The sequence below is a fragment of the Lynx canadensis genome, chromosome C2, assembly GCF_007474595.2.
Source record: "Lynx canadensis isolate LIC74 chromosome C2, mLynCan4.pri.v2, whole genome shotgun sequence".
Taxonomy (NCBI): Eukaryota; Metazoa; Chordata; class Mammalia; order Carnivora; family Felidae; genus Lynx; species Lynx canadensis.
Genome location: NC_044311.2, coordinates 86442440 through 86468593, shown reverse-complemented (window position 1 = coordinate 86468593; position 26154 = coordinate 86442440). Strand labels below are relative to the sequence as shown.

General features: G+C 39.0%; 2 protein-coding genes and 1 pseudogene across 5 annotated transcripts in view; 1 reads left to right on the top strand and 2 right to left on the bottom strand.

The window, feature by feature from the left end:
* Window positions 1-26154, top strand: part of SENP5 (SUMO specific peptidase 5) — a 51037-nt gene that overhangs the window by 6501 nt on the left and 18382 nt on the right. For 2 of the 4 annotated variants that reach the window (XM_030330656.1, XM_030330654.1), the window contains exons 2-5: window positions 13926-15454; window positions 23494-23599; window positions 23726-23864; window positions 24131-24178. In XM_030330656.1, the coding sequence (XP_030186516.1) occupies window positions 13957-15454; window positions 23494-23599; window positions 23726-23864; window positions 24131-24178 (1791 nt within the window). In that variant the 5' untranslated portion in view covers window positions 13926-13956. Of the gene's footprint in view, window positions 1-13664; window positions 13784-13925; window positions 15455-23493; window positions 23600-23725; window positions 23865-24130; window positions 24179-26154 lie in introns of all 4 variants that reach the window. The other 2 variants (XM_030330655.1, XM_030330658.1) reach the window with 2 other exon arrangements.
* On the bottom strand, window positions 20619-21129 carry LOC115524263 (annotated as a pseudogene).
* The window catches only part of NCBP2 (nuclear cap binding protein subunit 2), a 34077-nt gene continuing 28541 nt past the window's right edge, over window positions 20619-26154 (bottom strand). The window contains exon 5 of the mRNA XM_030330660.1: window positions 20619-21791. Within this exon, the coding sequence (XP_030186520.1) occupies window positions 21788-21791 (4 nt within the window). The 3' untranslated portion in view covers window positions 20619-21787. The remainder of the gene's footprint in view (window positions 21792-26154) is intronic.

Sequence of the window (26154 nt, the reverse complement as noted above, 5' to 3'; positions counted from 1 at the left end):
TCTGAGTGACTTTGCACCTTGCCTATATTTACCTGCAACAGCCTCCTAACAGGTTTCCTTTGCTCTGGCCTTCTCCCAGCCATTCTGTACACGGCAGGTAGAATGATCTTTGTAAGTATACAGATCAGGTCTTGTACCCCTCTTTATCTTTTAGTGGCTTGACACTACCTTTATGTTAAGTAGCAGCACCATTAGTTTACATTTTCTATTCTCCGGGTCCTCCTCCAAGTGATCCTGAAGTTTCTTTCATTTCCTTTGAATACTGCATTCACTGTACTGGGCTTTTGTTGATCTGTTCCCTTTGCCTGGTAACCATTTATCATCCTTTGTCTCAGCTTAAAAATAATTTCTTCAGAGAGGTCTTTCCTCCTGACCCTTTGCCAGAATAATACTCTGTTGTTGTTGTTTTTAACATAGAGTGCAAGTGGGGTGAAGGGGAGAGAGGGAGAGAGAATCCCAAGTAGGTTCCATGCTGTCAGTGTGGAGCCCGATGTGGGGCTTGATCTCAGGAACTGTGAGATCATGACCTGAGCCAAAATCAAGAGTTGGATGTTTAACTGACTGAGACACCCAGGTGCCCCTTCCCATAATACTCTCAATTTGACCTTCTATTCATTACATTTGTGAATACCTGTTCAAATGACTCTCACATTAGACTATAATAATTTTTTGAACACTCATATGTCATCATATTTGTAAAAACTCATTTATTGAATTGAAATTTGAAAGATGTTTCTATATCTTTATAACTTCAGCATTATTGGTGATATAACCACCACCAAGAAATATGTTAGATTAACTTTTTAAGGTACAGTTCAGATAGTTTCTCTAATTTGGGCAGGACTTTTAAGATCTTAATTATACATTTTTTTACCCCCTTCTTCAGTCTATATTTGTTATTGGCTCATAATTATGTAGCTCTGTGTGTGTTTTTAGAATAAAAAACATTTTATAGGGGTGCCTGGGTGGCTTACTCGGTTAAGCATCTGACTGTTGATTTTGGCTCAGGTCACAATCTCCCAGTTTGTGAGTTTGAGCCCTGCATCAGGCTCTGTGCTGACAGTGGAGAGCCACCTTGGGATTCTCTCTCCCTCTCTTTCTCTCTCTGTCCCTCCCCTGCTTGTGTTCGTTTTCTCTCTCTCTAAATAAATAAATAAACAGACAAACATCTTATTAAGATTTCCCAGTGATTATTACATTTAAGTATTAGGAAGAATAAATTCCAGATCTCCTTTTATGTTGGTAGTGCACAATGAGAATGTATTTGGATTTCATATTAAGTTTATTTTAATTTCTTTTTCCATTGATAAAGGGACACCTGGGTTGCTCATTTGGTTTAGTGTCCGACTTTGGATCAGGTCATGATCTCATGGTTTGTGAGTTTGAGCCCTGCATGGGGTTTGGTGCTATCAGCACAGAGCCTGCTTCAGATCCTCGCTCTCCTTCTCTCTCTGACCCGCCCCACCACCCAAAAAGAAAGAAAACCTAAAACAACAACAACAAAAACCTTAAAAAAAAAAAAAAAGTAAAATATAATACCCTAAACCAGAGGTTCCCAAACTTTCTTTGTTTACTGCCCCCTTAGTGTCTTTTTCATAGTATCCTTAGGCCTAATAATTAAATAACTAGTAATTTATTAAGTAATTAGATCTAAACAACTTAAGTACTTATAGTCTAGCAACCCAATAGTTGTTTAAAAAATACACATCAGGAGCTGGGTGGCTCAATCGGTTAAGCGTATGACTTCATCTCAGGTCATGATCTCGGCAGTTTGTGGGTTTGAGCCTCACGTCGGGCTCTCTGCTATCAGCACGGAGCCTGCTTTGGATCCCCTGTCCCCGCCCTGTACTCCTCCCCCACTGATTCTCTCTTCCTCTTTTTCAAAATAAATAAACTTAAAAAAAATTTTTTTTAAATACACATCAGTTGAAAGACAATATAGTATTTTTATTTTATTCTTAAATAATCAATTACCCAATGTACTGGTTGGGCACTAGAGAACTTCTCAAACCTTGGAATCATTAGACACTGCTACCCACATTTCCTATTTCAAATAGATTTTTGCAAACTTTTTTTTTTTAATCATCACAGTAACCAACAAAAACCCAACTTTGCAAAGATAGGATGTCATTAGAAAGAATATACTATGATCTAATTTGAAACTGAATTGTATTAAACTGGTAGTTTGTCACGTGTTTGATAGGTATGACAGATAAAGAATATTATTTTCTCCCCTCTGATTTAGAATGCTTTGTGATATCCCTCTGAATTTACTGCAGAACCCTTGGGTTCCTTGGCACATAGTTTAGGAACTGTGGGCCTAAACTCTTAGTAGTTTGGTGTAAATTCTGTTAGACATGCTTTCCCCTATAAATATTCAAAATACACGGCTTTTTCCACTTAGCAAAAAATGGGCTCGTACATTTTGTTTAGCAATTTTTTTTTTTTTTTTTAGCAGTGTGTTATGGTAAGGAAATTGGATTGAATGTACACATTTAATTCCACAGCAGCCTAAAAACTCCATTAGAGAAGTGAGGAGTGCCTGGCTGGCTCAGTCAGAGCATGCAACTCTTGATTTTGGGGTGGTGAGTTCAAGCCCCACATTCTGGAAGCTGGAAAGCAGAAAAGACTAGTGGTAACTGATTAACAGACTTGAGAAAGCTGAATCCTAAACCAACAAGTGGAGAAAGCTGACAAGTAGTCATGTTTGTGTTTCAGAACCTTTTAAAAGTTTCAGGGTTAGTGAGTAGTGTCATGGACTGTGGACATGTAGGTGAAGGTGAGACTAAAATATATATACATAAGTGATTGAAAGTCTGTTTAAGAAAAATCCTTCCAGATCTGACATTTTCTTCTCCCTATACATAAAAACAGGATAACTAAAGATTTAGTATGTGGTGTGGAGAGGGTAAAATAGTCTCTGGTCTGAGGGAACCTTGCCTATTTGAGGATGGGATGTAGGTGCTTTATAAAGGGACTAAGTAGAGGGGCATCTGGGTGGCTCAGTCGGTTGGGCATCTGACTTTGACTCGGGTCGTGGTCTCCCAGTTCGTGGGTTTGAGCCCTGTGTTGGGCTCTGTGCTGACAGCTCAGAGCCTGGAGCCTGCTTTGGATTCTGTGTCTCCCTCTCTCTCTGCCCCTCCCCTACTTGCACTCTGTCTCTATCTCTCAAAAATAAATAAATGTTAAAAAAAATAAAAGGGACTAAGTAGAGAAATGTATACTGAAGGAGAAACCTCTAGCCCTCTTTCCTGACTTAGTTCCCAGAATCTTGCCCCTTTCTGCCATTTCCTGTTTCCCAGCAACAGCCACTTTCAAGTCTTTGAGCTGTTCTTTTGGTATCGACAGCATGTCCCTAAATTAGCTTTTTTTTTTTTAATGTTACTTTTGATTTCCTAGTGTTAAGCTTTATCTGTAGACTATGGAAGATAAAGATTTACTTCTCTTTAACATGTGCTCCTCACTTCTACATACATGTACACGTCTGCTGTCCCATCTATCCTCACTGTGTAGTGATTCTGTAATTTTGGCTAGAAGCGGTTTTTCTCAATAGGGGCAGTATTGTCATTTTGGATGAGACGGTGCTTCATTATCCTGTCCGTTACATGATATTTAGCATTATACCAGGCACTAAATATCAATACCAACCTAAATTCATTGTAACAACCAAAAATTTCCCACACAGTTCTAAATACTGGACTGAGAGGTATGATATGGAGTGTCTGGTTGAGAACCATTTGATTAGAGCAGTGTTTGCCTTTTTATGATTATGTAAATGGTAATCACAGCTAAGTTATGTAGTACTCTATGATTTATAGTGACTGTTTTTCCTTTCTTGTGCAACTTTTTCTTGTCCCTAAAGTGAGTAGTCTTTTTAGTAAGCTAAATATATTTTCAAGCTCTCTTCCAGTTGTATCTCATCTGTCTTTGCATTCAGACATTTTAGAAATCCTATCAGTTTCACATTTTTGGAGACATCTTTCCCAAATCCTTTTGACCTCTTTCTTCTGGATTGGTGGCTCTCTAGGCTTGAGGCATAGTTGTCACTCTGATCTTTCTTTACCATTTTCTTTAGGATTTCTCTTGTGTGTTGTTTTGGATCTTTCCTGGGTCTCAGGTCTTTCTTCATTTACTCCCTCGTTTTGTCAGAGTGTGACAAAATGTGGCTCCCTGAGAAAAAGATGCATGGTAGTTCTGTATTTTGATAACTTACATCTCTGAAAACCTTTTTTCTATGCTCAGTTTTGATTGATGAATTGGCTGAGTTTCAAGTTCTGTGTTGAAAATAATTTTCCCTCAGACCTTGATCTTCCGGTTTATAATCTTTCTTTCTTTTTCTTTCTTTCTTTCTTTCTTTCTTTCTTTCTTTCTTTCTTTCTTTCTTTCTTTCTTTCTTTCCTTTTGCCCTTTTTTCTTTTCTTTTTTTAATTTAATTTTTAATTTTTAAATTTTTTTTTATGTTTACTTTTTTATTTTTGAGAGAGAGCATGGGTGAGGGAGGGGCAGAGAGAGGAGACTCAGAAACTGAAGCAGGCTCCAGGCTCAGCTGTCAGCACAAAGCCCAATGCAGGGCTCAAACTCATGAACTGCAAGATCATGACCTGAGCCGAAGTCAGACACTTAACCAATGGAGCCACCCAGGCACCCCTGTTTTTCTTTTTTAAAAATATTTTTTTAATGTAATCTCTACTGCTTAATGTGGGACTCAAACTCATGACCCCAAGATCAAGAGTCATATGCTCTACCAACTGAGCTAGCCAGGTGCCCCTCATTGGTCTTTTCTATTTTTAAAAATTTATTTATTATTATTTTTTAAGTAGGCTTCAAACCCAGCCTGGAACTCAGTGTGGGGCTTGAACTCACGACGGAGATCATGACCTGAGCTGAGATCAAGAGTTGGATGCTTAACCGACTGGGCTACCCAGGTGCCCCTCTATTGGTTTTTTAGTCTCTATTTTATTTATTTCTGTTCTTTATTATTTCCTTTCTCCTACTCGTATTGGGTTTTATTCTTCTTTTTCTAGTTCTTTTAGGTGTAAGTTTAGATTACTCATTTGAGATTTTTTTTAAGTTTATATATTTACTTAGCATGGGGAGGTCGAGGGAGAGGGAGAGAGAGGGGGAGACAGAGGACAGAGAGGAGAGAAAGAGAATATATGAATGAGAGAATATGAATGAGAATCCTGAGCAGGCTTCACACTGCCAGCAGGGCTTGAACCCACAAACCACGAGACTGTGACCTGAGCCAAAATCCAGAGTTGGACACTTTTAACCGACTGAGCCACCCGGGTGGCACCCCGAGAGATTTTTTTTTTTCTCTTGAGGTAGGCCTCTATCACTACACATCTCCTGCTCAGAACTGCTTTCGCCATGTCTCAAAGATTTTGGACCCTGTGTTTTCATTTTCATTTGTTTCCGTGTATTTTTTGGTGTCTTTGATTTCTTTGTTCACCCATTGGGTGAACATGTGGTTCAGCCTCCATGTGTTTGTGTTTTTTAATTCTTTTTTTTTCTTGTCATTGATTTTTAGTTTCATACCATTCTTTTTTTTTTTTTTTTAATTTTTTATTTTTATTTTTTCAACGTTTTTTATTTATTTTTGGGGCAGAGAGAGACAGAGCATGAACGGGGGAGGGGCAGAGAGAGAGGGAGACACAGAATCGGAAACAGGCTCCAGGCTCCGAGCCATCAGCCCAGAGCCTGACGCGGGGCTCGAACTCACGGACCGCGAGATCGTGACCTGGCTGAAGTTGGACGCTTAACCGACTGCGCCACCCAGGCGCCCCTAGTTTCATACCATTCTTGTTGGAAAAGACACATAATAGAATTTCAGTTTTAAATTTATTGAGACTTGTTTTATGGCCTAACATGTGATCTTTTTCTGGACCAGGACCCCATCCAGGATTACATGTTGCCTTAGTTATCCTGTCTTAGGCTTAGTCCTTTAATCTGGGACAGGTCCTCAATCTTTTTGTCTTTCATGACCTTGACTGACACATTTTTTTTAAATGTTCGTTAATTTTTGAGAGAGAGTGTGCACTGGGGGGAGGGGCAGAGGGACAGAGGATCTGAAGTGGGCTCTGTGCTGACAACAGAGAGCCTGGTGTAGGGCTCAGACTTATGAACTGTGAGATCTTGATGTAAGCTGAAGTCAGACGCTTAACCAATTGAGCCACCCAGGCACCCCTGCTTGACACATTTGAAGAGTATTGGCCAGTTATCCTGTAGAGTATCCGTCCCTCAGTGTGGCCTTATCTGTTTTCACTTATGATTAAATTCAGGTTATACATTTATAACATCACAGAGGTGATACATCATACAAGTGACATTGTGCTACATCAGGAGGCATATGAACATCATATCTTATTACTACTGGTGATGATAGCCCTGATCACCTGACTAAGGTGATGTTTGTCAGGTTTTCCGTTGAAAGGTACAACTTTTCCCTTTGTGATTTTAAGTATCTTGTGGAGATACTTTGAGACTGTATCTATCTTGTTTCTCACTGTATTTTTTCCTGTAATTTTCTTTCCTGAGTCTGTTGTTTATGAGTTGCAAATTATAACTTTTCTACTTCCATTATTCCTTCTGTATTTATTAATTTGAAATTCTGTGTAAGGAGAGCTGTCCCTTTCTCCCCATTTATTTAGTCATATATTGTTGCAGACTAGGACATTTGTTTTGCTCTTATAATCCATTACTGTCATTATATATTTAGTTGCTCAGAGTCTTTGACCATGGCAAGTCTCTTTAGGTTGGTTCCTGTGTTCTTTTGACATGTCATAATTTCTTGGGCCCTTTTTTTTTTTTTTTTTTTTTTTTGCTTTCTGGCATTATAATGATATTCCAGGCTCATCTATTTGCTCTTTCCCGCTCTGGCATCAGTCATTTTTTAAAATGGGAACCAAGATCTGGGTGCTAGGGGTATTCATTACTACTGGGATGTTACTGCTTCTACGCTAAGTAGAGCTAGGAAATACACATGTGTGCACATTTCTAGATGTATATCTGTATATATGTATATATAAAATCATGAACTCATATGGATACTTCTGATTTCATTCTGTCATTATAGATTCAAACCTGTCTCAGTCTGTTCATTATCTGCTACTCCTTTCATCAGTGGTGAAAAACCTAGCTCTATTTATCTACAACTTATTTTCCTATGTACTCAGTTTTAGTATTTACAAGTTGCGGCATCTGGATGGTTCAGTTGATAGAGCATATAACCCTTGCCCCATGTTGGGTGTGGAGCCTACTTAACTAAAAAAACTAGAATATTTACAAAATAGTTTCAAAATTAACTCATTCATCTGTGAAGACTAATTTGCTAACTAAAGTACAGTATTTGTATACAGTCCTTTTGTTTCTAGTCCTGTACAGTCCAAATGTTTTTGAAAATTACTTTGGCTAATTTTTTCATGCTTTTTCAGTATAGTTATTTATTTGTCATTCATTTGCTATTTGTATTTCATTTTGGAGTCCTCCTGCATTCTGGTTGATTTTAATTATTTGTGTGTGTGTGTGTATATATATATGTATTTTTTAAGTTATTTATTTTTGAGACAGCGTGAGCAGGGAAGTGGAGGACAAAGATTCTGAGGCAGGCTCCACACTGACAGCAGAGAGCTGGATGCGAGGCTTGAACTCATGAACCATGAGATCATGACCTGAGCTGAAGTCAGACACTTAACTTACTGAGCTACCCAGGCACCCCTATTTGTATATATTTTTTAGTATATGAAGCATTAACATGGTTTTAAAAGTCAGAACTTTATAAAAAGGCAAGCTTAGAGAAGTACCACTCTCTCTCATCCCTGTGCCCTTTCCTTGTCATTCTTTCATCCTATACATATCTATAATTTCCTGTATGTTATTGTTCTCATTAGTTTCTGGTTTATCCTCCCATGTTTGTATTTTTATTTTATTTTGTCTTGGGGGACGAAAGGGCAGATATATGTGTATATTTTTGTAATTTTTCTTTCATGAGAAGCAGCTACATGGTAAAGAATTTAACCTTGCCCCCAAAGCAAGCCTTTATCCTTGGCTTCTGGGAGGTAATCTCTAAGCCCTTGGAATGTCATGCCTTGTTGGAATGTCTGTATTTGCCTGGGAGCTTTGGATCACCAACAGTCTAACAGCATGAATTAGGATGGGGATTGGCCATGCCAGAAGGACTGACAGTGTAGTTTAGGGTAATGACTTTGGTATCAGTGGATCTCCAGAGGGGCTGAAAGACTGAGCTCAGTCTTGTGGGCAAACAGTTATGCCTAAAAACCCCAGTAAAAGCTCTGGATATCAAGGCTCAGGTAAGCTTTCCTAGATGGCAATATTGTCATACACTGATGTCAGGACAGTAAAGTTCTCCTGTGTTCATGGTGCTAGAACACCTTATGTGCTTCTCCACTTGGCTGATTTAATCCATATTCTTCAGCTTTAATAAACCATAACTATGAATATAATAGTTTTCAGTAAGCTCTGTGAGTCCTTTTGGCAAATTGCCAAACCTGAGGCTGGTTTTGGGAACTCCCCAAACTTGCAATTGTGGTGTCTATGTGCCACGGTCATGTCTTGGTGGCATAGTATTAATACTTATTTGAACTTGGCTTTTTTCACTTACCCTGGAAATCATTCCATGTTAGCTCATGGAGTTCATTTTTATTCTTCTATAGCTTCACTCAGTGTGTGGAAGAACCATACTTTATTCAACTACCTTCCTGTTAGGTTTCCAGTATTTTGCAATTACAATGTTGTAATGACTAACCTTGATTTTGTATTTTCATTATTATTGGAGGTGTATCTTAAGGATAAATTCCTAAAAGTGGGGCTGCTAGATTAAAAGGTAAATACCAGGGTTTGTTAGATATTATCAAATTCTCCTCCAAAAGGATTTTATCGGTTTGTATTCCTATTAGCAAAGTATGAAAGTTTCTTTTCTCCCACCAACAGAATGTGTTGTCACAGTTTTTGCCCACGTTTTTATTGAGGTATAATTAACATATAGCATTATATCATTTTCAGTTCTACATCATGATTTGCTATTTGTATACATTGCAAAATGATGACTATAGTAAGTCCAGTTAACATCTACTATACTTAGTAACAAAGTTTTTTTTCCTGTGATGAGAACTTTTAGGATTTACTCTCTTAGCAACTTTCAAATACACAGTACAGCATTATTAACTATAATCACCATGCTATACATTACATCTCCATAACTTACTTTATAACTGGAAGTTTTTACATTTTGACTCCTTTCACTCATTTTGCACAACTCCCCAACCTTCTTTGCCCATTTTTTTTTTTAAGTTGAACATCTTTTCTTATGTTTAAGAGCTATTTAAAAATATTTGTGAAATGTCTCCTTATGTCTTTTTCCCATATTTCCATCAGGCTTTTTTTTTTCTTTATCCCTCAATTTAAGAAAGTTCTTTATATTAGGGATATTAGCCCTTTACTTTTTACTGAGTTTTTCAATTCTTTTAAATTTCCAAGGTCCCTTTATTATTTTTGATTGTTCCTTTAGAAAAACAAAAACAAAACGGCACCTGCGTGGTTCAGTTCGTTGAGCATCTGACTCTTGATTTCAGCTCCGGTCATGATCTCATGGTTGTGGGATCAGGTCCCAAGTTGGGCTCTGCGTGGAGTGTGGAGCCTCCTTGGGATTCTCTCTCTTCCGTTCTCTGTCCCTCTCTGGCTCATGCTTGTTTTTTCTCTCTCTCTCTCAAAAATAAACAAACTTAAACAACATAAAACATGCTATTATATTCCCCCCAGTGGATATAACTTTTTTTTTTTTTTTTACTTTGAAGATACTGTTAGATTTTTTTCCTTCCCTCTTGTTTTTTAGTGTGGTAAATATACATAATTTTTACCATTTTATTTCATTTTATTAAAAAATATTTTTTAATTGTTTATTTTTGTGTGTGTGTGAGAGAGAGGGAGAGAGAGCGAGCGAGCATGTGTGCAAGGTGGGCAGGGGCAGAGAGAGAGGGAGACAGAGTCTGAAGCAGACTCTAGGCCCTGAGCTGTCAGCACAGAGCCCAGCGTGGGGTTCGAACCCATGGACCACGAGATCATGACCTGAGCTGAAGTCAGACACTTAGCCCACTGAGCCACTCAGGTGCCCCAACTATTACCGTTTTAAACATTTTTAGGTATACAGTGCAGTGGCATTAAATACATTTACACTGCTGTGCAACCATGGCCACAATCCATCTTCAGAACGTTTTTTCATCTTCTTTTTTAAATTTTTTTTTTTCAACGTTTTTATTTATTTTTGGGACAGAGAGAGACAGAGCATGAACGGGGGAGGGGCAGAGAGAGAGGGAAACACAGAATCGGAAACAGGCTCCAGGCTCTGAGCCATCAGCCCAGAGCCCGACGCGGGGCTCGAACTCACGGACCGCGAGATCGTGACCTGGCTGAAGTCGGTCGCTTAACCGACTGCGCCACCCAGGCGCCCCTTTTTTTTTTTTTTTTTAATTTTTTTTTTTCCTTTTTTCATCTTCTTAAATGGAAACGTGTACCCATTAAACAAGAACTCCTGTTTCCTCCTCCTCTTAGTTTTTTATTTTTATTTTATTTTTAATTTTTTTAATGTTTTATTTATTTTTGAGAGAGTGCAAGTGGGGGAGGGGCAGAGAGAGGGAGCAGAAGATCTGAAGTGGGCTCTGCACTGAGAGCAGCAAGCCCGATATGGGGCTCGAACTCACGAACTGTGAGATCATGATCTGAGCCAAAGTTGGACGCTCGACTGACTAAGCCATCCAGGTGCCCCCTCCCTTAGTTTTTTGAAGTGGACTTCTCTATGTAAGTTTTTGCTTTTTTAAATGTTTATTTTGGTCCACTTGTCAACCCTAGAAATCTGGTGAATCTTGGATTTTCCTGTCATTTTAAAGAATAACCACTAAGAGGTTGCTTGGTAATTTAGAACATGCGGTGAGACTTGGCAACTTTGAGATGTACTGTGGGCCACCCTGGGCCATTTTGGGGGGATACCTGTATGTATTTTCTTGTGGACTAATTAGATTCCCCAGAGAAGAATCTTCTAATTTCCTACTTGGATGGTAAAGCAAACTGCCAAGGTTCTGGGAAATGAGTGGGAAAGTGTTGGGATGCATATATTTAGTGTATAAATCCATCTTCATATTGTGTCTGGGATCACCCTGGCTGCAGAGCTTCATTCACTTTTACCCTTTCTGGAGAATAAACTTCCAAAGTTGGGTAGTGGAGGGGCAGTTACCTCCTGGGTGGAGTTGGGGAGGGATTTGGGGTCCTACTGCTTAAACTTTGGGGTATAGTGTAGGGTAATTGTTCGGGCCTGTTTAGTTGAGGCATCCCAAAAATCAGTATCTGCTCCCAGGGCTGATCTCTTCCTTAAGCTATAAATCTTTTTCTGGGATCTAAATGGGGAAATGGGTTGGGGAGGGAATTCACTGTGTAAAATCCTATATCCTGTTGAACCCCTGCCTTCAGTTGTGCATGATGTGCCTGACTAGCCTGGTTCGTCCTCCCCAGAAAGTAAAACTTTGGTTATCTGCCAGGGTAGGAGAATGCGCATCTTGGGGGGTCTAACTGCTTCTTATTCAGACTTTAAATGGGTCCCTCCTTTTTGAGCTCCCTTCTTTGTTTTACAAAAATTTTTATTATTTTTTTAAAAATTTTAATATTTATTTGAGAGAGGGAGAGAGAGAGAGAGAGAGAGAGAGAGAGAGACACCCCATGAGTGTGGGAGGGGCACAGAGGGAGGGAGACACAGAATCCGAAGCAGGCTCCAGGCTCTGAGCTGTCAGTACAGAGCCCCATATGGGGCTTGAACTCACAAATAGATCGTGACTGAGCCGAAGTCGGATGCTTAACTGACTGAGCCACCCAGTGCCCCTTAAAGATTTTATTTTTAAATTTTTTTTTTTTAACGTTTATTTATTTTTGAGACAGAGAGAGACAGAGCATGAACGGGGGAGGGTCAGAGAGAGGGAGACACAGAATCCGAAGCAGGCTCCAGGCTCTGAGCTGTCAGCACAGAGCCTGACACGGGGCTCGAACTCACGGACCGTGAGATCATGACCTGAGCCGAAGTCGGCTGCCCAACTGACTGAGCCACCCAGGCGCCCCAAAGATTTTATTTTTAAGTAATCTGTACACCAAACGTGAGCTTGAACTCAACCCTGAGATCAAGAATTGCAGGCTCTACCAGCTGAGCTAGCCAGGTACCCCTTGAACTCCCTTCTCTTGACCTTCATAGGTATTGTTGCTTCTATTCCTGAGCCTTTCTGAGGTCCTGTAACTTGCTTCTGGTCTTCCCCTGCTGCTGGCTTAGATTTTCATTCTTTTGGCCTGCTCATCACTCAGTTATGTGCTTTCTTCTTTCAAAATTGTATTCTTGTCTGCTTTTTAAAAAAAATTTTTTTTAAGTTTTTTTTAATGTTTATTCATTTTTGAGAGACTGAGAGAGACAGAGCATGAGTGGGGAAGGGGCAGAGAGAGAGGGAGACACAGAATCTGAAGCAGGCTCCAGGCTCTGAGCTGTCAGCACAGAACCCGACGCGGGGCTCGAACCCAAGGACCGTGAGATCATGACCTGAGCCGAAGCCAGACACTCAACCGACTGAGCCACCCAGGCGCCCTTTCTTGTCTGCTTTTTAATTTTCTTTGTCCGTGAGAGTTTTCCCTTCTTAAAATCCATTTCTCTCATCTTAATGGGATTTGGAGAGGGAACTTAGGTAAACATGTGCTCAGTCCTTTTTTTTTTTTCCCAGAGAAAACTGATGCACAAAAAAGTAATACAACTTTTCTTAATAAGCTAATAGCAAGCTGAAATTAGATTATTAGTTTTTTGATTCATAGTCTATTATTTCTTCTGCCCCACCACCCACAACAGCCGACACCTTTCATTCTGCACTGAAGAGCCTTCAGTAGTGCTAGATCTTATTAAATCTGAGGAGGGATCCTGTTTGGTTTTTGACTATCATTTTCATCTATCATTCCTAATAAGTGTGTCCCTGAACTTCATATATGCGTGTGTGTGCATGTGCTTTTTTACTTAGATTCACTTGAGAATCAGAACCCTAACTGTGTGAGAGCACCTGATGGGCTCATATCCCTGCATAGTCACTCATAGTTTTTGACTGACAAAGAGGAAGCTGGTTTCCCTCTTGAGGTACTGATGTTGCTTGCATTGTCTGCCTCTAGATGTCTATACCCAGCAAAAGTATCGCCCTTCCTTTCTAAAATTTGATGTATAGAACACACTCTTTTAAAAAAAAATCTTTTAATGTTTATTTACTTTTGAGACAATGCAAGAGACAGAGTGCAAACAGTGGAGGGGCAGACAGAGGGAGACACAGAATCCGAAGTGGGTTCCAGGCTCTGAGCTGTCAGCCCAGAGCTTGATGCGGGGCTCGAACTCCTGAACTGTGAGATCATGACCTGAGCTGAAGTCGGACCCTTAACCGACTGAGCCACTCAGGCACCCCTAGAACACACTCTTTTTATATGGAATCAGTTTTAAATGGTATGTGGTCCCCCCTCCTTCCCCATCCTTCATTTTACAAATGAGAACACAGAATTTGGGTGACTGACTTAAAGTCACTTAGCTAACAAGAAGCAGTGTCAACACTGACCGATTTTCTTCTGACTCCCTACCCTGTTTACTCCATCAGAAATTGACTGCATTTTGGGAAATGATCTTGACATTTCTGTCAGAGTCAGCTATACCAAATGGGGTCATGTGAGAGTATTCATGTCTTCCAGTTTTCACTGTGAGGAAAACCTTAATCAGGTAAGGATTTCGTTATGTCTGATAGTCTAAATTGCACTTCATAGGCTTTTTTTTGCCCCTAAGAGTTTTCTAACTTCTATGCTGTGATTATATCTTAATGACATTTTTAGGGTAAATGTGTAACTCTTCTTTCTCTTCACAGCTGCATCAAGATCTCATTATGCATCAGAAAAATGAAAAAACAGAAGAAGATTTTATGGAGGAAAGGAATCCATTTAGCCTTTTCTGAGAAATGGAATACTGGATTTGGAGGCTTTAAGAAGTTCTGCTTTCACCAACACTTGTGCATTCTGAAAGCCAAATTGGGAAGGCCAATTATTTGGAGCAGGCAGCTGAGGCATTTCCAGTGCAGAAAGAAGGCCCTTCAAATCCAGAAGACATGGATCCAGGATGCACCTTTTTTTGCTAAGGCAAAGTCCAGTGTGGCTTCTCAGAATGTTAGTACTTTGCCCTCTAAAGTGAAAAGAAAAGACTCTAAACACTTCATTTCCTCCTCAAGGACCCTCCTGAAACTCCAAGCAGAGAGGCTGCTATCGTCAACAAAGAACTCTGACCATGAATACTGTGGAGATAAAAGTCTCTTGAAGGCGGTTGCTGACTTACCAGCAAATAGTGTTTTAGGTCAGGTCAGTGGTCACAGACCTGGGACGGAGCCACAAGCTTCTGACTTTCCCATGAAGTTCAATGGGGAGAGCCAAAGTCCAGGTGAGAGTGGCACAATTGTGGTCACCTTGAGCAACCATAAGAGAAAGCGCTTTTGTTATGGCTGCTACCAAGGGCTGGAGCACCACAGGAATGGGGGACCCCTGATTCCAAAAAAGTTTCAACTTAACCAACATAGAAGAATAAAAGTATCTCCTCTTATGATGTATGAGAAATTATCCATGATTAGATTTCGGTACAGGATTCTCAGATCCCAGCACTTCAGAACAAAAAGCAAAGTTTGCAAGCTAAAAAAAGCCCAGCGAAGCTGGGTGCAGGTCACTGGGGACCATCAAGAGACCCTTAGGGAAAACAGTGAGGGTGGCAGTTGCAGCCCATTCCCTTCCCCAGAACCTAAAGACCCTTCTTGTCGGCATCAACCGTACTTCCCAGATATGGACAGCAATGCTGTGATGAAGGGAAAGAACTCTCATGTGCCTGATGGCCACACTAAAGGAAGCCCTTTCTTGGGCAAGGAGCTTAGTTTAGATGAAGCATTCCCTGACCAACAGAATGGTAGTGTCACATACACCTGGGACCAGTCACCCTGTTCTCCTAAGTGGGAGTGTACAGAGCTGATTCATGATATCCCCTTATCAGAACATGATTCTAGTAACATGTTTATCTCAGAAAACGAAAGAGAAGTTATGACTCTGGGTCAGGAAAATCGGACAAGTACTGTCAGTGATGACAGAGTAAAACTGCCCATGTCTGGGGCAGATCAGTCTGTGAGTGATGTAGATGGGCCTGTGTCCGAAAAGACTGAGAGCTCATGCCAGATGGATGAGGATGGATCTCTCAAGCAGAACATTCTTAGTTCTAAGTTGCTGGACCACCCTTACTGTAAAAGTCCACTGGAGGCTCCTCTGACATGCAGTGGACTCAAACTCGAAAATCAAGCAGGAGGTGGGAGGAACAGTCAGAAAGCATCTCCCGTGGATGACGAACAGCTGTCAATCTGCCTTTCTGGTACGCACTCTTCCTTTATTCTCCCTCAACCTGCGGCCCACACTTGCTGTCCATTATCTTTTCTTTCTTTGTTCTTTTTTTAAGTTTGTTTATTTTTGAGAGACAGAATGAGTTGGGGGAGGGGCAGAGAGAGGGGGAGAGAGAGAATCCCAATCAGGCTCCGTACTGTTCCCACGGAGCCCGATGTGGAGCTCAAACTCACAAACCATGAGATCGTGACCTGAGCCAAAACCAAGAGTTGGATGCCTAACTGACTGAGCCACCCAAGTGCCCCCCATTATCTTTTCTGGGAGATTCCTGTTTTTTCCTTCCACACATGGATTTTCCCTTTAAGCATTTAGACATTCTTCTTTGAAGTCTTCTATATTGCTGTATTATGGAGATGTTCAATACTTTAAGTTTTGGTTGATGATATTTGTGTTGCTTCCAGTTGTTTTCTTCTATAAATGATAGCGCAATGAAACTACTTCTGTATACTTTAACAGTTTTTTCTCTAAGTTAAATTTGTAGTAGTGGAATTGATAATGAACAAATACACTTAAAATTTTAAGAGAATTGTGAAATTACCCTCCAAAAAGTTGAACCAGTTTACACTTGTTAAAATTTACTAATCTTCTCTTCTAGATCACCTGAGAGTTGTTTTGATTTGTGTTTTTGAGTTTAAAGTTTGAACATCTTTTTCTGTGTTTCTTGGCCATCTTTGGTTTGTATATAATTTTCCTTTGCCTAGAAGTTCCTATATGCCAGGCATTGTGCTAGTTCTGAGACTGTGGCAGTGAGCAAGAAACAGTGATTCCTACCTTGTTAAATTTTAATTACAAATGTCCTAAGAGTTTAAGTTTTTCCTTCCCCAAAGGTAAAAGTACCCTGACTTTGAGTGTGGTAATTTCGCTTAAAGGAAATTATCAATTCTTCATTGTGAAACTTATCTATCTTTAACGGCTTCAAGTTTTTACGTCATACTTTAAAAAGTCTTCTTGTCAAAATCTACCCCATGAGTAAGCTGGTGTAAACATTTTTGGAAGACAATATGGCAGTATTAGTCTTTGACCCATTCCCCTTCTTGCAGTTTATCCAAAATAGGAATATATTTATTTGTATAGGGACATTACTTATAGTATTGTCCTGGTAGTAAAAAAACTGGAGACAACTGGAGCACCTGGGTGGCTCAGTCAGTTGAGCGTCCGACTTCGGCTCAGGTCATGATCTCGTGGTTCGTGAGTTTGAGCCCCGCGTTGGGCTCTGTGCTGACAACACAGAGCCTGGAGTATGCTTTGGATTCTGTGTCCCCCTCTCTCTCCGCCCACCCCTACTTGCTCTCTGTCTCTCTCTGTCTTTCAAAAATGAATAAACATAAAAAAAAATTTTTTTTTTTATAAAAACAAAACAAAACTGGAGACAACCAAAAAAAAGTTTCTATGGAAGTATAAATTACAGCACATCTGGGCAATAGTACATTATGAAGCTGTTAAAAAGTTCAGTCTATATTTTGAACTGAAAGCTGTCTACATAAAGTGAAAAAAGCAAGTTGCAAAACAGAATGATGCCACTTTGTTAAGAGATATACACACAAATGGAGCATATGTATAGAAGTGTGCACACATTTGTATCGGCCACATCTGGAAATAGATATCAAATTGTTATAAAGGGCTTTTCTGGGGAATTAGGAGAATTACTTCTTGGTGGTTTAAACAATTCTGAGCACTTTGTTTTCTTAACCGTTAAGTATGTATAGAAAGTTTTTCTCCACAAAAAGACACAGAGTAGTACAGAGTCCTAGCAAATCTTTAAAAATAAAACAGTTTCTGTTGTTTATACTGTCTTAGAATAGGGAAAGGCAAATTCTCTACTATAAAGTTAGCAAAACCACATAATACATAAACCTGAAAAAGTAAGCATTTACGCATAGATACCAATTAACTTAAAGAGATGTAGCGCTTCCAAAAGCAATTGATCAGTTGACTAATGGCATACAGTAAGACTGTAGTGTGACATGAGGAAGTAGGCATTTTTACAGAATGCACACTTGGTGATCTGCAAAGTAATTCATTATTTTAATAGACTGAGGAAAGAAGAACCAGAAGAACCATTTTTGGGGTTTTACTTAGCATCTCCATGCTGATTGAAAAGGGTTGAAGGGAGAGCAACAGCTACTGCCCATCACAGCCCTCCTTGCACCAGCAAAAAAAAAAATTACCCGAGTAGAGATAAGCCCACAATCTATCACCAAATATGAGGAAAGCCAGCACAATGAAAAGGACAAATTCAACAAATAAAGGAACTAAACCTGAATAATCAGTATTAATAGAGCAATTAGAATAGGAATCCATACGGGACAATCAGTATAGTGAATGCTCCTTTAACTGACTTCTATAGCATTAGTTAATACTTAAGTTCCACGGCATGGTGAATGCTGGCTTTTCTCTAATAGAACTACACATGTTCACTGCAGTAGATTGATACACTTATCAAGAGCCAGTAGTACTTACTACAGTTTACTTACTGTTTTATAATTGTAAATATTGCATAAAACTGGTTTTGGAAGGAAAAAAAAATAGATTCCTATGTCAGTATATTCCAGGTAGATTAAAAATTTAACCAATTAGAAACAAACACACACAAACCTGTACACAGATGTTCATAGCATCATTATTCATCATAGCCAAAAAGTAGAAACAATCCAAATGTCCATCAACTGATGAACAAGTAAGTAAAATTTGGTATTTTATACAATGGGATATTCTGGCATAAAAAGGAATGAAGTACTGCTGTATGTTTCAGTGTGGATGAACCTTGAAAACATGCTAAGTAAAAAGAGCCAGGCACAAAAGGCCACATACTATGGTGATTCTATTGATTTGAAATGTCCATGGTAGGCAAATACAGAGATAGAAAGTAGGTTAATAGTTGCCAGGGGCTGTAGAGAGGAAGCAATGAGGAGTGACTCCTAACTGGTACAAAGTTTCTTGTAGAGTAATATGAATGTTACTAAATTAGGTGATAGTAATGGTTGGACAACTCTGAATTTCCCCCCCCCCCAAAAAAAAAAAAGAATTTTTTTACACTTTAGAAGAGTAATTTTTTGTGGTATGTGAATCATGGGTCAGTAAAGCTATTAAAAAGAACACATAACACCATTTTATAATTTCACATTAAAAATACATTTAATAATTTTCTGTTATTTTTTGAGAGAGTGTATGTGCAGAGATGGGACAGAGGGAGAGAGAGAATCCCAAGCAGGCGTAATGCCCAGCATAGATCCCAGTCTCACCATGAGATCATGACCTGAGCCAAAATCAAGAGTCAGACATTCAATCAACTGAGCTACCCAGGTGTCCCAATAATACATTTTAAAGCCTGATAGGAAACTCAGACGCAATATACCAGTTTGACTCCATAAACACTAAAGCTGCGTGTGTATATAAGAAGTCATTAATGAAAATTTAGAACTTTTAGATATGCATGTCCTTTGACCCAGAGATTTGACTTTTAGTGAGTGTGTTGTGAAGAAACAACAGAACCAGGATATATCAAGGGTTTTAGTTGTGACATTAATTGGAGAGCTAAAAAATTAACAAATGGTCCCCAGTAGGGAATTGTTTATGGCATACCCATTTACTGGGTTACTAGATTGTTTTGAATTGGCCTAGGGAAAAAAAAATTCCATAGTGTATTTAATGGGATAAAATAACTTCAAAAAGAGAAACTAGAGTGCTACTTACATGTTGAATAAATGATGTTCATATTAAAGGGCATAAAAGTTCTAAAGGCATTAGAGGATGATTGCCATTTTATTTTAAAATGTTTATGGTCATGTATTAGAAAAAAAATACTGGGGCACCTGGGTGGCTCAGTTGGTTCGGTGTCCGACTTCGGCTCAGGTCATGATCTCACGGCTTATGATTTTGAGCCCCATGTGGGGCTCTGTGTTGACAGCTAAGAGCCTGGAGCCTGTTTTGGATTCTGTGTCTCCCTCTCTCTCTCTGCCCCTCCCCCACTTGCGTTCTGTCTTTCCCTCTCTCTCAAAAATAAATAAATATTAAAAAAAAAAATCCTGGGCCCCTGGGTAGCTCAGTCGATTGAGCACTGAGCGTCTGACTCTTGATTTAGGCTTTGATTTACATCAAAATGAATTCCAACTGTAAATAAAAGATTTAGTTAATAGTTCTAATATTATTTGAGTGATCTTTTCCCTGTGGTTATGAGTTGCTACCTGTTATTAGGTCTCTTTCTGGATTTGGTTTTTCAATTTCTGTACTAGTAGTAGTCTGTCTTAATTCTAGTAGTTTTATAATTTTTTTAAAAAAGTTTATTTTGACAGTGTGTGTGAGCAGAGGAGGGGCAGAGAATCTCAAGTAGGCTCTGTGCTATCAGCACAGAGCCCAGCGCAGGGCTCACACTCACAAACCATGAGATCGTGCCCTGAGCCAAAATCCAGGGTGGGACGCTTAACCAGTGGAGCCACCCACGTGCCCCAGTTTTATAATTTGATGGGAGTAGGCCCTTCTCCTCTCTTGCCCTCCCTTATTCACCTCTCCTCTTTAATTCTTTTCAAAAATTTCTAGGAATTTCTCATGTTTTGGTCCCAAGATGAATTTTAGATTTGTTTTTTCAATTAAACAAACAAAAATAATGGCTTTGATTGGTATTGCATCACATTTATAGACTAAGGGGAAATTACATTTATTATAATACTGAGTTTTCCTGTCTAAAAACAAAGAATTACTCCATTTATTGACCTGTGTCCTTTCACCAGAATTTTGTGCTTTTCACTTAGGCTTGCACATTTCTTAAGTTTAGTCTTAGCTATTTCATGCCTTATTTTGTCATTAAGATTTTGTTTTAAGTAATCTCTGCATCCAATGTTGGGCTCGAACCTACAACCCTAAGATCAAGAGTGGCATGCCCCACTGAGCCAGCCAGATGCCCCATGCCTTCCTTATTTCTGATGGGACCTTTCTGACATGTGTATTGTATTTTGTTGAAGAAGCAAATGGTTCCACTTCTTGTATGCACAACACAACCTCATTCCACATTCATGGTGGGATGTGACCTGTCAATTGCCTTTAGAAAAAACTATCCAGCACATTTGGTTTAAGATGAGCAATTTAACTTCTGAAATAACACTTCAGGTTTTGTTTTTCATATTATTTCCTTTTGTGGGTTTTTTTTTAATTCTTAGTTTATTAATCCTCTCATGAAGGATTTCTGCAGTATTTATCTGCACAATCACCACAGATAAAGTCATTGTAGAATCTTTACCCCTTTTTGCTGGCACCAACATTGACTTTTGCAGTCCCCCTGACTTTCTGCATTCTGTTCTTGTGTTCTTTTGTTGTTTTCTTGAGGTCTTTTTCTTTTCATACAGGCCGTCTTACAAGACTGTGGGTTCGTTTTTCTTTGCATAATCCAAGGACTCATAAATCATGCCAAAGCCAGTCGCCTTGCCACCACCAAAATGGGTTCTGTATCCAAATACAAAGATGACATCTGATGTGGTCTTGTACATTTTGGCTATTTTTTCCCGAATTTCTGACGTAGGTACTTTTGCCTTTTCCAGATGAAGAACATCAGTGACCACTTGTTTCTGCTGAAATAGTGGACTGGTCATGAACTTGCTGGTCCCAACAGTTACTGTTGTTGTGTTGTTCATGATGGCTGAGCTTCTAGCAGCCAGGGAGGAAGAGTTACTACCTTTTGTTACTACCTTTTGTGCTGGCAGATGGACTATAATTTGAATTCTAGTTTTTGTTTTCTTTTTCCCCTAACATTTTATCATTTCTTTCTTGGTCACATTGAAGTTTTAGTACTATGCCACATGCATTTTTCCTTTTTGGTTCATTAGTTTGTGAATGCAAGTGGGTAAAAAATAATGGGTTTAATTTTCATCTTAAGAAGCCATTTTCTGGGTAATTCTTGGCCAGGGGGTATTAAAAGGAAAAGATGCAGTGAAGAACAAGTTGCTTTTGTAGAGAAAAGATAATAGGTATCTCCTGCTTTGGAGGCAGCATAGGTTAATAGTTAATGGTTAACTTTCTGTGGTCATATAACCTATAATCAGAATCTTACTCTGCCATATGCTACTTAAGGGTTCTTGGGAAAGTTACTTAACCTCCCTAAGCTTCCTACCTCCATTGGTAAAGTAGGGATGCTGTCTAACACAGGGTAGTTAAAAGGATGAGATGTAGTAGTGCTTGGTTTATGATAATGCTATTTGAATGCAGTTTTACTTCTGGTCCCAGTGAGATGTGTGTATCAATAAGACATTGTCCTCTAGGGTTCTCCTTGAACATCTGCACAGGACCTTTCTGCTGCATTAGAAATCCATGTTTATCATCTGAAAGTGAAAACAAAAATGCAGATAAGAAGAAACAAAAATAACTTAAAATCCCCCCAATACTACCACCATAGATAACACTGTTAAGAGGGATACCTCTTTCCTATGATACTAGTTTGGAATTGGGGTCAATATCCCATTGATAGAGGAGACTGCTTTCTTATTTGAAGAGTCTCAAGGTTGCTGAGCCTACAGTTTACTCTTTTATTATTAGGGGCATTATTTTTGTATGAAATTTGCTCTTCAAATGCAGTTTCTCAAATGTTGGGATTCCTTATCTTCTATTTGAGTTCATTCTCCCATGTAGACAGACATAAGGCTGTTGTTAGGTAACCTGTAAACACTTGTTGGCAAATACAAGTTTAGAAGCCCCAAATCTTTACCTCCTTCTCTTATTAAGCTGGAACAAAGGATTCCCTTTCTGTCTTCTTTATGCCTAAAGCCTAGACCAGAACCAGGCATAAACAATCAGCGGTTTCCTGTTTACTATATCCTGACCTTTGCTCTGAAGCCTTTCAAATTGGGAGCCTTCTGGTAGGAGACTAACAAAAGGAAGATCTGTTTTTCACACCTTTGTCTGACCCTCCCTCAAAAAAATCCACCCTGTTCTTGGGACAGTTACTCCATTGTTCTCTTTCCTGTCCATTTTGTACTGATGTGTACCAGAGGCCATTCTTGAAGGTAGAAAGGGAACTAGGTAAAATAAGTGGCTAACAGTGCTCATTCTTCCCATCTTAATTCTGGAAACTTTTAGACTGATGGTTAATTAGGTTATTGCTCTCCCCATTCAGCATCAGTGAATGTCCTAAGTCATGTCAGCATTTTTGTAAGCCTTTCTTTCCCTCAGCTTCTGTGTATTTCCTTAGAAATAAAGCCCTGATTTTATTTCCTAGGACCTTTTTAAGTATGTTTGTTCAGTGGGTCCTCGTGGAAGCCATTAAAATGCGTATACATCTTATTTGACCCAAAGACTGTCCTATTCTGGCCAAGAAGTCATCCTTTAATTCTGCTTCCCCTTTTAAAATATGCTGACACACACTTACCAAATAATAGTGACTGCGATCTCAACAAATCCTTCAACAAATTGTGCTTTTTGAAAAGATAACTCCTTTAGGGGCACCTGGGTGGCTCAGTTGGTTGAGCATTCAGCTTCAGCTTAAGTCATGATCTCAGGGTTTGTGATTTCGAGCCCCTCATTGGGCTTGCTGCTGTTAGCTCTGAGCCCACTTTGGATCCTCTGTAGCCCTGCCACGCCTTCCCCACTCATGCACACATGCTCTCTCTCAAAAATAAAAAAAATATTTTAAAAAAGAAAACTCCTTTAGTTACCAGATGTGATACACATTTAACCAGGTGATTAAACCATTTTAGATTTCACTCTTTAGAAGGGAAGATTCTTCTTCAAGGTTAAACTATTGAGTGATGTCAATCTTCAGTTTTAGCTAGCCATTTTCTAACAGTGCATCAGTAGCTTTAAAAATCCAATGTGAAATGATACCTTAAGGCATTTCTCTCTGGATTGGAATGGTGAGGGCCTGATCTATTTTATTTCTTACAAAACATAACTTTTAATTAAAAGATTTCTGTATAGCGTAATGTATAGGTTAAATGTGTGGTAAGTGTTGTGTATAGGTTAAATATTGGGAGAATGACTTTTGCTGAAAATGGTTTTTCCATTATAATTTCTCTTCCTTTATTTAAGGATTCCTAGATGAGGTTATGAAGAAGTATGGCAGTTTGGTTCCACTCAGTGAAAAAGATGTCCTTGGAAGACTAAAAGATGTCTTTAATGAAGACTTTTCTAATAGGTTTGTCAATAATGCTTAATTTAAGCCCTTGAAAATAAAATTGTTGGTACATGTGACTTTAAAAAAAGAAGATACTTAGTAAATTTAGTGGAACTCGTGTTTCTTTTCTTTCAAAATCTTTTTCAGAAAACCATTTATCAATAGAGAAATAACAAACTATCGGGCCAGGCATCAAAAATGCAACTTCCGCATCTTCTACAATAAGCACATGCTGGATATGGATGATCTGGCAACTCTGGATGGTCAGAATTGGCTGAATGACCAGGTTAGTGTATTGTAGGTTCTCAGTGTGGAAAAGTTGCAGAGGATGTTGGATAATAAAATATAATTAACCTTTGGGTTGGTCTCATAGTTATGTTTTGAATCAAGGATTCTTTACCCTTACTAAAGCTACTCATTCACCAACCCCAGCATCCAAAAGGTTTGATTACTGTTAACGGTGTCAGTGTTATTCATTCTGATGGGATGTTCTGATGGGATGTTCTGAGTTGTATAGGGTTAGTAAGCTGGTTTTATGTTGACTTTTTATAGGTCATTAATATGTATGGTGAGCTGATAATGGATGCAGTCCCAGACAAAGTAAGTGAAAGTTACTCTTCAGGAGAGAGAATTCTTGTGTATTAAAATGAGGTTTCTTTTTAACTTGATGTAATTATTTGATATTCCTTCGATTTTTTTTTTTTAATATTCCTTCGATTTTTAAAGGTTTTGATTTTATCTTGATCAGGCGCTAACATTAGGTTGGGCATAGGTCCTAGACAATATTTGAGCATAAGAAAGTTAGATTGCCAGTGTTTTCCTACATGTTTATTTACTTTTGAGAGCGAGCGAGCATGAGCGGGAGAGGGACAGAAAGAGGAAACACAGAATCTGAAGTGGGCTTCAGGCTCTGAGCTGTTAGCACAGAGCCTGTCGTTGGGCTTGAACCCACGAACTGCAAGATCATGACCTGAGCGGAAGTCAGACACTCAACCGGACTGAGCCATCCAGGCGTGCCTCACCTTTTTTCTTTTTTTTTTAAGATTTAAGTAATCTCTGTACGAGTGGCTTGAATTCACAATCCAAGATCAAGAGTCACACACTCCACCAACTGAACCAGACAGGCACCCCAAGGAGGCTTTTTTAAGGTGTGAAAAAAGTTGGGGCGCCTGGGTGGTTCAGTCAGTTGAGCATCCAACTCTGGCTCAGATCATAATCTCCCGGTTGTTGAGTTTTAGTCCTGCATCGGGCTCACTGCTGTCTTTGCAAAGCCCACTTCGGATCCTCTGGCCCCTTTCTCTCTGCCCCTCCCCCCATTCGTGCTTGCTCTCAAAAATAAAAAACAACTGAGTATATTTTAAGATCTTATTGGCTTTATTCAGATGATTCATGAATCAGGCAGCATCCCATCTAATAAGTAAAAAGGAGCTTTGAAGAGCTGTACAAAATGGAAGACTTATAAGGCAGAAGGGGGCAGGACGAGGGGGTTATTAGCAAGAGTAGATTGATTGCAGCAAAGTTACCTTACTTGAGGGGAAGACCAGGTCTAACAGGCAGGTTACCTAAGTAGTGCTGAGCAGGTAATTCTGTTAAGATTACAGTCCTGGGAGAGGCTGAAGTTGCAATTAGGTTAGGTATTTTTGGTTTGGTGACATGGGCTAAGCACAAGTCAGCACTAAGTTAGACTCTATTTTGGGTCTGTTGTCTCTTTTTTAACAGTGAGGAGATGCACAAAAAGTGTATTTTTGCTTTAAGTTTTTCAATTTAACTTAAAGTCTTATTCTTTTTAAAGATGTAATAAAGTGGTATTCATTGTCACTTTTTCTTGGATTAATCTTGGGTATTCTGTTTAAATACAGACAAACCCTCCTTAAACTCTAAAATTCCCATAGAGTTTTGTTACTATTAAAATTATTTTTTTTAATTTAATGTGTTAATTTTTCTGAGTATTTAGATTGCCTGATGGGTAACTTTTGATTTCAATATCTAAAATCTTTCCAAATACTTTTATAAATCTAATAATTTAAACAGGTAAATAAATATAATGAGTCGGAGATTCCAACACTTTATGAATATAGACAAAATGTTTTACAACTTTCCACTTAAAATCGCAATTCTGTTGCATTTTAAATTGGAATCATGAGGTTAATCTGTTGGATTCTCTATTATGTGAAATTCTCTTAATCACCAGAAAGTTTAAACCTAAACACATATTATAGATGACTTTTAACATAAAGGTGTTAATTTTAAGGGTATAATTTACCTTCATTATTTCTACATTATATTTAATTCTGAACCTTCATTGGATTAAAAGGACACTTACAGTCCCCAGACCAGTAGCACCAACATTACCTAGGAATTTACCAGAGATGTAAAAGTTTGAACTCTAACCTACCCCTACTGAATCAGAAACTGGAGGTGGGGCCTAACAATCTGCTTTCACAAGCTGTCCGGATTCTAATGCACACAGAGTTTGAGAATCACTTTTCTTAGAAATAGCTATTACAAGCTCTTTTTATTGATATCTTAAGCTGCAGAGATCTCAGAACAGCGTGCATTAGGGTTTTTTGGAAGGT